Source organism: Pteropus medius, unplaced genomic scaffold (assembly GCF_902729225.1).
Source record: "Pteropus medius unplaced genomic scaffold, Ma_sr-lr_union100, whole genome shotgun sequence".
NCBI lineage: Eukaryota > Metazoa > Chordata > Mammalia > Chiroptera > Pteropodidae > Pteropus > Pteropus medius.
The window spans coordinates 3,065,767-3,077,510 of NW_024348533.1; the positions used below are offsets into that span (position 1 = coordinate 3,065,767).

The 11,744-nt window shown below is 52.8% G+C and overlaps 1 protein-coding gene across 2 annotated transcripts in view; it reads left to right on the top strand.

Annotated features, from left to right (window-relative positions):
* TSPAN17 (tetraspanin 17) overlaps positions 1-3,056 on the top strand; it is a 10,640-nt gene extending 7,584 nt beyond the window's left edge. The window contains exons 6-9 of one of the 2 annotated variants that reach the window (XM_039880025.1): positions 86-133; positions 759-875; positions 967-1,028; positions 1,522-1,576. In XM_039880025.1, the coding sequence (XP_039735959.1) occupies positions 86-133; positions 759-875; positions 967-1,028; positions 1,522-1,558 (264 nt within the window). In that variant the 3' untranslated portion in view covers positions 1,559-1,576. Of the gene's footprint in view, positions 1-85; positions 134-758; positions 876-966; positions 1,029-1,521 lie in introns of both variants that reach the window. The other variant, XM_039880026.1, reaches the window with a different exon arrangement.
* The last annotated feature ends 8,688 nt before the right edge of the window (positions 3,057-11,744 follow it).

Below are 11,744 nucleotides of genomic sequence, written 5' to 3' on the forward strand. Positions count from 1 at the left end.
CAAGAGCCAGTGCAGTGCCGTGGGCAGTGGATCCCTGGGGGCGCCCCTCCCCTCACCAGCGGCTCATGGGCCTGTTTCTCCTCAGGAGGATGTTCTGAACACTCAGTGTGGATACGATGTTCGTCTCAAACTGGTGAGCAGGCAGGGACAGGGCCTGGGTAGCTGGGAGCACTGGGATGGGAAGGGCCCTCCTCCATAAGCTCCCCTGAAAGTGGATTCTGTGGGGAGAGGGTGCTGAGTCCCAAGAACCATCCAGGCACACAGGCCTTGGTACTGCCACACATGGGGAAGTGGGCCCATGGGCATGGGCACAGGTGTGTTTGCTCATTCCAACTCTTTGCTGAGCACCCACTGGCTGCTGGGCAGTGCCCTGGACTTGGGATTCATGCTCCTGTGATGGACAAAGCCCTGGCTCTCAAGGAGCCCCCACTCCAGGGGAGGGAGAGACAGGAAGTTCCTTAATACAGAAATGTGAGCAGTAATGTGACCATTTCAGCTAAGAGCTTGGAAGAAAATAAAGGAGGGGATGGAACTGGGGCTGGACGGTCAGGGGAGGCTTTTCGGAGGAGGGGCATCTGTGCTGAGACCCGGGTGATAAGAAGCCAGCTATTGGAAAGCCTGTGGCAGAGCTCCAGGCAGCAGGCGCTGAGGCGTGAGGCCCTGGGGCAAGGTGAGCCTGGCGGCAGGACTGAAATGAGGCCTGTGGTGGCAGATGGGCCGAAGCCAGTGCTTGTGTGTACCCCTCCCCTGCCCACCAGGAGCTGGAGCAGCAGGGCTCCATCCATACCAAAGGCTGCGTGGGCCAGTTTGAGAAGTGGCTGCAGGACAACCTGGTCGTGGTGGCCGGGGTCTTTGTGGGCATTGCCCTCCTCCAGGTACTGCCCAGGCCCCATATGCCTCCCCCAGTACCCCCTGATCCCGCCACCCTGCCAACCGCCTCTCCCTTACCTGCCCTCTGTCCCACAGATCTTTGGCATCTGCCTGGCCCAGAACCTCGTGAGTGACATCAAGGCAGTGAAGGCCAACTGGTGAGGCTGCACGCTGGCCATGGCCACCCTCCTGGCCTACCCAGGGCCCCTCCACTGTGCCACGATGGGCAGGACTGCAGGAGGCGTTTCTGTTTGGACCTGAGCCCCATGTGGGGCTCATGGGCGGGTGTGCTGTGCACCCACAGAGAAAGCTGTGTGGCTGCCCGGGCTGCCTGACTTAGAGCTGTGTGCAAGGAGGGTGCGTGTCAGTGTGGATGTGCACAGGGAGCCACTGTCTCGCTGTTGTTTGGTGGTGGGCTCTTCAGGGAACTAGTAAGGTCGCAGGCTGGACACACTTCTCTGCATGGCAGTGTGGGGTGGGCTGTGGGGCGGGCTGTGGGGTGAGCTGTTGTCCAAGACATGGCCTCATGCAGCTTCAGAGCTCCCTTCTCTATTAGCTGTGACCTTGACCCTGCCAGAAGCCTACTTCAGCCTCGATGTCTCAGACTCTAAACTGAGTCCAAGAATTTTCTCTCCCTTGTTTGCCTCTCAGGATCAAACATGATGATGGCTACAAACTACTCAAATAAACAAAACCTTGAAAACCACTGCTTGCGCCCACCATCTTGGAGGTTCTGTCAGCTGCAGGGCCCCTGGCCCTGACCCACTCTGCCCTGTTTCTTTTGGCCTGGGTTGTGTATACATGTGAGCCAACCTTTAAAACTTGGTATATTTCACATACAAGTCCAGATCCCCGACTCCTCGGTAGGAATGGCCATCTGACCAGCAGCACTTCAGTGGCAATATCTCCTGGGACACACACTTCCTGTTCTCTGAGGTGGGCCTCGTCCATTTCTATTGACCTAAGTGCCCTGCTTGACCCCTTAGACGGGGAGTTGGCCCCCCCCACTTCTGTAGGGTATTCCCTGCCAACACCACAAGGCTGCTGTGGCCAAGCCAGGAGTGAGGCACAGGAATGTGAAGAATTGGGAGGCCGGACGCTGTTGGGTACTGAGATGGGTCCCAGGGGGCCCAGGAGGGTGGCTGCGAGATGGAATTGAGATCAGAGAGGTTTGGGGAAGGAAGTAGCTGGAAGCCCAGAGATGGGCACCCATGTTATCGGGGAGCTTGGTTGGGAGGCCATTGATGATTAACTTCTGGGTTTGCTACCTTGAATCAAATTCAAAATCTTCCCGGTGGCCTGTAGGGCTGCCTCATCGCCACCAGAGGGCATACCAACATAGCATTCCCTGCCTCTGGCTTTCCTCTGGCAGTGTCACCGCATTCGGTCAAGAGGTTGTGTCCACGCTGCTTTCTAGTGCTTCAGGGTTCAGGAAGTTAAAAACTTCAAAAGGCAAAACTGGCTCAGACTCGGGAAAGTCTAGCTGTTGCTCTCAGATCTGCCCCTTAGCAGCAACATGAGGGGGTGTGTGTGCAGTGACTGTTGTATCCCTCCCTGCTCTGTCTTTTGTGGATGAAAGGAGGGGTTTGGGCTTGTTCCCAGATCTCGGACTCAGCTGTCCTGAGGGCCAGGTAGGTCAGATAAATGAATGAAGTAGGCCTTTGCAGTGGAACTTTGACTTTAAGACGGTTCCTGGTGACAAGAGAAATAATTGCACATCAAGTTGATAATGGCAACTGGCCTTGATAGAGTGTGGTGGGGATTATGGCAAAGCATAGATCCCTGTCCGAAGTTGGGGGCTGTCATTAAGTTGTAGCTAACTGCTATAAAATTAGAATGCAGCTCTAATGTCAAAAATATGGTGAAGCCAGAAATTTTTATATAAAATATTTTGATTTTTAAGTTGGCAGCTAATAAAAAAATTTTAAAAACCTGCAAGCCAAACAAATGGCATAGGGCCAGCTTTGACCCCTGTGCCACTCTAGATCCCTCTGGGATAGTCGCCCACAGGAGCCCTGGCTGCTCTGCCATTCAGGGATGCTGGGAGCGGCCGCCAGGTGGGCAAAGTGTGAGGCATGCACTCAGCACCATGGCTCCCAGATGCAGGCTGGATAGGGTCCTTGCGTTCCTGACAGGTGTCGGCTGCCAGTGGTTTGTAGACACTACAATAAATGCAGCTCACAGTATTGTGCATGTGTCTTGTGTTTTCTAATTTCAAATGCTTTCTCTTTCATTCCTCCATCCCCAAACCTCAACCCCCTTGCGAGGTGGACATTCTGTTCCTGATGAAACAGGCTCAGAGAGGGGAGAGCGTTGCCCAGCACACAGTTGGGAGGCACCCAGCTCTGACCTCTCTCACTGGAGTTTTGCACCAGAATTGTCTTGCCTTTCTGACACATCAGGGTGAAACGTGCAAACTCGAAGTGCCCACCAATAAGGGGCAGGATGCTCAACTTCCCCAAGCAGGAGCTGAGCATCGCTTAGGTGCTGGGGACATAGGAGAGAGAAGGGCAGGGTTCAGAAACAAGTAGGCAGGTAATATATGCTATAGAGAATGTAAGGGTGATGGGCTAGACATTGATGGCTGGTGTGTGTGGGGGGGGGAGAAGGGACCCCTTGATGGACTGACCAGGGAGAGGGGGTACCATCTCTGGTAAGTTCTGAGAGGACAGTGTTCCAGGTTTTGATACCAGCTGCCCTAAAGGCCCTGAAGCCAGAGTGGGCTCAGCATGACGGAGGCTGGGGTGCTGGAGATGTGGGAGTGGGTGAGGGGCAGAAGGAAGTGGTGAGACCAGGGTATATTTGGAAATAGGATTCATGAGATGGGATAGGAATGACTGGTAGGAGTGATCGTGACCCTGGCTGGGACCTAGAGTTCTGCAAAGCTCAATTCTGCCACAGGACGTGCATTCATCCACCCACCCACTCATCTATTCACTCAACCATCCATCTACCCATTCATGCCCCACCTACTCCGGTAGGCTCTGGCTGGAGGCTGGGGTTACCGAGGCAGCTCAGAGCTGCTCTTGCCCTCCCGAGCCCACAGTCTCTTGGCAGAGGCAGACAGAACAGCTGCTAGTGGTGCAGTGTGGACATGGTGACGAGCACGTAATGATCCCTGCTAGGTGGGATATCATGCTGGTTAGAGACAAATTTCCCGTTTCCAAAGCAGAACTTGGAAAAGTTCTTTTACTTGTACTGAGGAAGCCCTTGCTGGGTTGGGGACCTCTCCAGGTGTGTGGAAAATACAAGGAAGATTTTTAGGCTGCCCCTGCCCATCGCTGTAGGTGGATCCCTGGGCCATGGGGACAAGGGCGACCTTCCCATCCTCTGTCAGAGAGGGGTGCACACTGGAGGTGACAGAGGTGGGCGCTGTCTGGCAGCTTAGGAGCCCCCTAGGAGCCCTGGGCCTGCCTAGTCTGACCAGAGAAAGGGCTCGGCGGGAGGGCATCCTGCGACATTGGGCTGCCACAGAGAGAGGGCCAGAGTGGGGACGGGAAGGGACAGAGAGATCCTGGGCGGCGGGTGGTCGATCGGGCCAGGGAGGTCAGGTCAGTTTCCCTCCCGGAGGGTGGCCAACGAGACTTAAGTGGCGCTTGCCTTGGAGGGAGCTGCTCCCGGTGCCCACCAGAGGGCACCAAAGCGCAGCTGACCGGCGCAGGGGTGGCAGAGGGCAGGGAGCGGAAGTGGGTGTGGAGGTCACAGAGGGGACCCCTGCGACTGAGTAAGGCCGTGCCACCCCTTCCGGAGACCGGGGGGGCCCACTTGTTGCTAAATCCAGACCTTGCCGCCCACTTCTTTGTCCTTTCCAGGGACTCGGAGCTAACAGTACTGCACCCCACCCCCTCCCCCGCCTCTTCTGCAGCTCAGGGAGACCTCAGCCCACCTTCGAGCCCCCCGACAGGCGGTGATGTCAGCCAGACAGAGCTGGGGCGGGGCGGGGGAGGGGGGGGTCGTCACTTTTTCCAGGAGGCTAAAGCGACATGCTCCACCACATATACTTCCATTCACTCATTCGGCCAGACTTACTGAGCACCTGCTATGTGCCAGACACTGTTGTAGGCACTTGGGATACAAAAGGGAACAAAACTGAGATCCCCTCTCAGCGTTCACAGTCCAGACCTGGGGTCAGCCGCCTTTTCTGCAAAGGGCCAAAGAGTAAATAGTTGAGGCTTTTGAGCCACTCAACACTGCCTTTATAGCAGAAAGCAGCTCTCGATGAGACAAATGAATGGGCGTGGCAGTGTTCCAACAAAATTCTCTGGACACTGAAATTAGAATTTCATGTAATTTTCATGTGTCACAAAATATTATCCCTCTTTTGATTTTCAACCATTAAAAACACAAAACCATTCTTAGCCCTTGAGCTATGTGAAAACAGGCAGTGAGCTGGCTTTGCCTCATCACTCGCATTGTCAACCTCCAACCTAGGAAGGGAGATGACACGCAGTGAGCTTGGTCCTGATTCGGTCACCTGGGAGAGGGTGTGAGTGGCATGGCAATAGTAGAGCATATAGCAAGTACAGAGCCTTGGCAGTGTGCGGACAGGGCAGGCCTCGCTATTAAATTGGGTGCTCAAAGGAGGCCTTGCTGAGAAAGCGAGAAGGAGCAAAGACTTTATTTTTATCTTAAATTATTTTGGTAGCACAGGTAAAACAGGCACCAAACTTACTTTAAAAATGGAGGCAGTTCAGGTCCCCTACCCTCTCCTTCCCCAGTGTCATCACAGCTGTGAGCTGTAGATCCTTCCAGACTTGTTGTATTCTCCAAATTTTGCACTCATGTTATGCACCCACAGAAAATGTTCAGGGTTGTTTTTTTGTGTGTTTAAGGTGTCAGTGACTGTCCCCATCTCGCTGTGGCTTGCCTTTTTGCCCCACGATGTGTTTTGAAGACCTAGTCATGTCTGTGCATTAAAGCTGCTCATGTGACCGTGGGGGCGTTTTCCTGCAGACAGCCATGCCTGCCTCTCTATCCCTCACCCGTTGGGTGGTGGACAGTCCAGCCATTCCTGCTTTGGGGCTCTTTATACCCCAAGGCTCTGGTTAGGGGCAGAGCCAAGCTCTCTCTCCTGGAGGTTCCAGTTGGAGCAGCCATTGCTTCACTGGGGCAGGAGGACAAGGGCTACAGGGGAGGGTGCCCTCAAATTGGGGCTGATGGCAGAGGTGGCCCCAGCAGGACCCTTCCAGGGCCTAGAGGCCGCATTTTGCATCTCAGCCCACGCATTGGCCTGACACTCATGCCTATCAGAGATGCGAAAACCGTGTAATTAGCCCTTTGGCACTGCCAGGGCTGTTACCACGGTAATGCCTCCCTGGCCCCCTGTGCAGCTACGCAGGCAGGTGGGGACACCTGCGTGCAGATGGACCTCGTTGGTTGGAGAATCTAGCCTTTGATTGAAGGCTGCCTTAGGCACCTGGAGGTCTGGATGCTCCTGGACACCTGGGTCCTGCTTCCAGGGATAATTCTGTCTGGGAAGTAGCTCTCCAGGCCTGCCTCCTGCCCAGGCCAGACCCTGACTCAGTGTGCCCCACCCCCAGTCTTCTGGGAACCATGCCTGGCGAGAGAGGTCCCGGCAAGGTCCACATGGGATCCCAGCGGACTCACCTGTCAGCCAACGTTTGCCCCGTACCTCACGTGGGCCACATATGCTCAGTGCCGGGAGTTCGGCAGCAGTTCTGACAAAGTTCCTGTCCTCAGAGGGCTCATGGTCTGGTGGGAGACACTGACAGGTGAGTCGCCAGTCTTCATAAGTGATTTATTTGTTTGAATAGGCGGTGCAGGCCTGTGGTTACAAACTGTAAACTGCATGGAGGGTGTGTGCAGGTTTCCCTCTCTCCCTGTATTCTCCCCTCCCTGGAGGCAGCCACTGTCCTTGGTCTTGTTTCATCCTGCCAGAGATGGTCTATGCATTCAAAAGCTGCTCTCCTCACGAAACAAAGCAAGCCAGATCCAGTCCACACACTGCATGGCCTCTGCACACTCTTCTGTTTGCATTTTTCACTGACCAACATTTCTGGGAGATAATTACATATCAGTATGTATAGATCCACCCAATTCTTTTCAACAACAGCAAACCGATAATAATAGCAAGGACTTACACTTACTATGTGCTGAGTGCTCCTCTCAGCACATTATTTATATTAACTGAGCCACTCCCCCAGTGGCTGGGAGAGGGGCACTCTGCTTATCTCACTCCACAGGCGACAAGGCTGGGGACACCCCCTTGTGTGATGTGTCCTGATCAACTTTCACAGCCGCTCCTGATGGACACGCAGGGTGTCTGCAGGCAGTGAACCCCCTAGTACTTTTATTTTGGCGCACTCATATCTCGGAGGATAAATACTTAGGAGTGGATGGCTGGGTTAAAGGACACATGCATTTTAAATGTCCATAGCTATTACCAAATTGCCCTTTGAAGAGGTCAAACACATTTACTAAGATGTACCTGCTCCTTTTGCTCCCGGCAGCCAGAGCAGGCACTGCCTCATGCACCTCTGCCAATCTGATAGAAGAAGACACCTCTCCTTGTGATTTTCCTTTGCATTGCTCTTATGAGAGAGATTGGGCTTTTTCATACAGGTCAGGATGACCTGGTGTAGTCATAATCGTATAGAGTGAGGTCCAGTGTGGCTGGGTGCCATGAGGCTGGGGTTGTTTTCATCTGGGTAAGAGTGGAGGTGGTTTAGGAGCGTTGCGGACGTATGAGCAGGCCCTCAGGGTGTGGGGTACACGCAGGGAGGGGAGGGCCAGAGCAAAGGTTCAAAGGGTGGGAGGCAGCGGGGTCCAGGCCTGGGGTGCTCCTCTTCTCCACAGTGTCACCCCTGCTCCCTGAGTCTCTAATCCCCAGCCAGGCTCTCTCCTCTACTCCTGCACACAGTTGAGCTAAACCTGGGTCCCTGGGGGTCTCTGCCCCCCAAATCTTTAGTGAGGTAGGCCCTCATTGCCCCTCTCCACCCCTCTGCCTCCCCTGCCCCCTCCCACCCATCCCTGCCACCAGCTGAGAGAGCGTACATCCTCATTAGCACGGTTCAGTGGCCAGCACTGGTAATTGATCTCCATCCGGTCCAGTGTGGACAGCAGCTAATGGGGATGAATGGGGCGGGAGGCGCTGCTGCTGAAGGACGCTCATCTGGAGGCCCACGCGGGGCAGCGAGGCGGGCAGGAGATGGAGATGCACTGAGCAGGCCCACGGCTCAGTTGGGTGGTCTGCAGCTGCCCCTACCCACCTCACCCCCAACCCCCAAGCTGCCATCAGGCCCTCAGCCTGGGCCCTGGGGCAGGATGGGCACTCAGGTGGGCAGAGGGGCTCTGGAATGCAGCTGCTCCTTGGGGCAGGGGCAGGAGTCAGTCTAGCAGGTGTTCAAGGACGGAATCCCGGGAAGGCTGTGAATGTTGGAGCCCGAAGGTAAGGCTGTCAGTGTCCCCGGGGGAGTAAGGGAGACATTCCAAAGCTGGATTGGGCAGCATAGGGGCTGACCAGAAACAAGAATTCCATTGTATAGTCGGTCAACAAATCTTTAAGTGCTTACCATGCGCCAGGTAGCTGCGAGGTGACCAAGACAGTCAAGATCCTCTTTCCTGGGTTGGGGGCAGATAGACAGTAACTGGGGAAATAAATACTTAAGATCATAATAAATGGTGATAGATGCTCAGAAGAAAATAAACAGGGTTATGTGATGGGGGTGCCTGAATGGCGGTATTGCTTCAGGAAGAAGGGACCTCAGGAAGCCTCTCTGAGGAGGCACCATGTGAGCTGAGACCTGAATGGTGAGGAGGAAAAGCATTCTAGGCAAAGGGAAGAGGCAGCACAAAGGTCCTGAGGTGGGAATGAGCTTGGGGTGTTTGAGGCAAAAGAGGGGGCAGTGTGGCTGGAGTGTGGCCAGTGAAGGGGAGATGAGCAGTGAAGCAGAGGGGCATGGTCAGGCCAGAAGCCTAGTTGTCACGTCTGTGAGGTTATGGTGGACAGGACACCTTTCTTGAGGTGGTGTTGACCATACACAAAGGCAGGGAGTAAGGTCCCATGTGAGTCAGCTAGGCTGGAGGACCCCAGGGAAGCCAGCCCGGCCAAGACCTCTTTCACTCCCTGCAGATTGCAAGGGGGAGGGTGTCGCCAGTGCCTGCAGATTGCAGGGGTGGGGGTATCCCCAGGGGCGTCCAGGCCAGCCTCAGCCTGACTTAGAGGAGACACAAGAGACTTCTTGGCCATCCTGGGAAAAGGTGTACGGCGCCAGCTGCATGCACAGAACAGTGACATCCTGCATGGAACAGGGATGTCCTGCACGGAACAGTGACCTCTGCATTGTCTAGCTTCCAGCTGACACGAGATACTACCCAGGTAATCCTCCCAGCAACTAACACACCTACTAAAGAGTGTTACAGGATAAAACTTAGTATGGAAGTGGGTTGGAGCCAGCCTGGTAGGCAAGCAGAAGCACTCTAAAGTTCTTATAGGGTTTAAGACATAAAACCTACCTATGTTTTTATGGGCAATTTAAGCAATTTTCAAGGGTAATCTTGACCATTCTGACTTTTGCCCTATGTGCTGACTTCACTGTTGAATGTTCAAGTCATCATTCTTGCAGGGCTGGGGCATGTCCTGGACCCACAGTGGGCATGCATTTGCAAACCAGGAGCAGGATCTCACAGGAAAGGACCACACCAGACTCATCCCCATTCTCTGAAGACATGTCCCACCTCCATATCCTTGCTTAGATCGTCTCACAAATGCACAATGCCACCCCCCTCGTTGATGCCAGTCGGTTTCTTTGCATCCTTGAGGGACCTACTCAAATGTTCCTTCATCTTCCTGGCTGTCCCTGGCCCTCCTCCCGCCTCCTCTGGTCTCCTGTCTTTCCTTTACTAGAGCTCAGGGCAGTATAGCTTTTGGATTACAGGTCCCAGTAAAATATTATCTAGAAAAAGCATTTGAAAAATTTCAATTTATGATTTTTATGATTTTTTATGATTTTTATGATTTTTTATGATTTTTAAAAAATCACAATTTCTTAGCAACTAGAAATAAAAGGGAATTTCTTTAACCCGCTAAAGAACAAACGGGGTGAACGTTATACTTAATGCTGAAACAGTACTAGCAGGGCTAGGACGAGGATGCTGTCAGCGGTGCCCTGCAGCATTGCTTTGAGGCCCAACCAATGCAATAACACAAGATAACAAGAAGTAGAAAGATTAGAAAGGAAGAGATAAGGGACCATCTCTTTTATCTTGTTTTCCATTAAACAGATACTTAACTGTTTATTAAATTGAAGAGAAAATCAGTGTGTCCTGGAGTTCTTGCAAGGGGTGGGGACAGGACTGATCCTCTAATAACAAAAGTCTGAGAGCATTCACTGGTGCTCAAGAGGTTCCGTGATCGTGGTCCTGCCAAAAATATAGAAGCACAATATTACCCTAAGACCAGAACTGAATGAGAGAGCTCTTGGGAGGCCAGGAAAAGAGGTAGTTTTCAAAATACTTGGTGTTGGTCCAAAAACAGGGACAAGATGTTTAGGTCAGTAGAATCTCGATGGCAAGAGGAGCCGATGGCACCTGGATTCTGCATTGGGAGCAGAAAGATGGGGCCACGGAGCCAGGTGGTGTCTTCTAATCCATGGGAGCTGCAGAGATAAGAGGCACAGGCCCCAGGAAATATTTCTGTTCTTCCTCTCGGGACACTTAGAGTTAGAATATCCCGCTGTTTTCCATGGGGTTTTAGAAGATTAAGTTTAATTTCCACTTCCCATCCATGCCCTGCTAGGTTTGGGTCTTTGATATTTCTGTGACATACCTGGGAAAAGTAGCCCTGGCTCAAGGCAAACTGGTATTGGGCATCTACTGTCTCTGCCTAGTCCCTGTCTCTTTCCCATCTTCTGGAAACGGCACCTGGGTTTTCTTTTTGGGAGAAATCTCACCAACTCTTGGTCCATGTTCTTCAAGGGAAGTGGGTACGGGACACGGGCCGGACCAGTCGGCATGTTCCATCCCCTTGGCTGTGGAGAGTTGGGAAAAAAGCGCCTGCTTCTGAGTCTTTGCTGAGACAGGAAAGACCCCTCTCCTTGGGATTCTGTTGCCCACCTTCCTGCTCATGGTCCCAGAGTGAAGATGACAGGGAGATATAGTCAGGAGAGGGTGACCAGCCGTGGCCTGGTGACCACACTTGAGCCCTAGATCTAGCCATGTCTGATGCAGAGCTTTCTTGCTCCTTCCAATGACATGAGCCAATAAAGCTGCTCCCCACCCCCCCTTTTTTTTTTGTCTAAGCTGGTTCAAATTGGGGTTTTGTCATCTGCACCCAGAAGAATTTTTATTGACACAATGGGAATGAGAATGTGTGGGTGGGAGAAGCTGGAGTTCCAGGTCGTACATGCCCCGGTGGACACTCCTGCCTCTTCATTTGTCCTGCAGTGACCCTTCCCAGGGGCAGGCCCCAAGATCCCAAGAGGAATGGCAGAACGATCAGACATCACACCAAGTCATTTTTTGTGAAGTCAACGTCATCGAGGTATAGTTTACAAACAATAAAACATACCTATTTTAAATGTATAGTTCAATGAGTTCTATAGATTTGTTCCCTGTGTAACCCCTACCACAATCAAGATGAAGAACGTTTTCATCACCCAGAGGACGCCCTGTGGTCCGCCCTCGTCGGCCTCTGCTCCACCTGCTGTTACACAACCACTGATCTGCTTCTTGTCACCCACAGTTAGATTCTGTTCTCTAGGGTTTCATATACAGTCATTCCTCAGTATTCGTAGATTCCACATTTGTGAACTCATTTACTTGTTAAAATTTATTTGTAACCTCCAAGTCAATACTCACAGTGCTTTCATGGTCAATCATAGACATGTGCAGAGTGGTGAAAATTTTAATGTGCC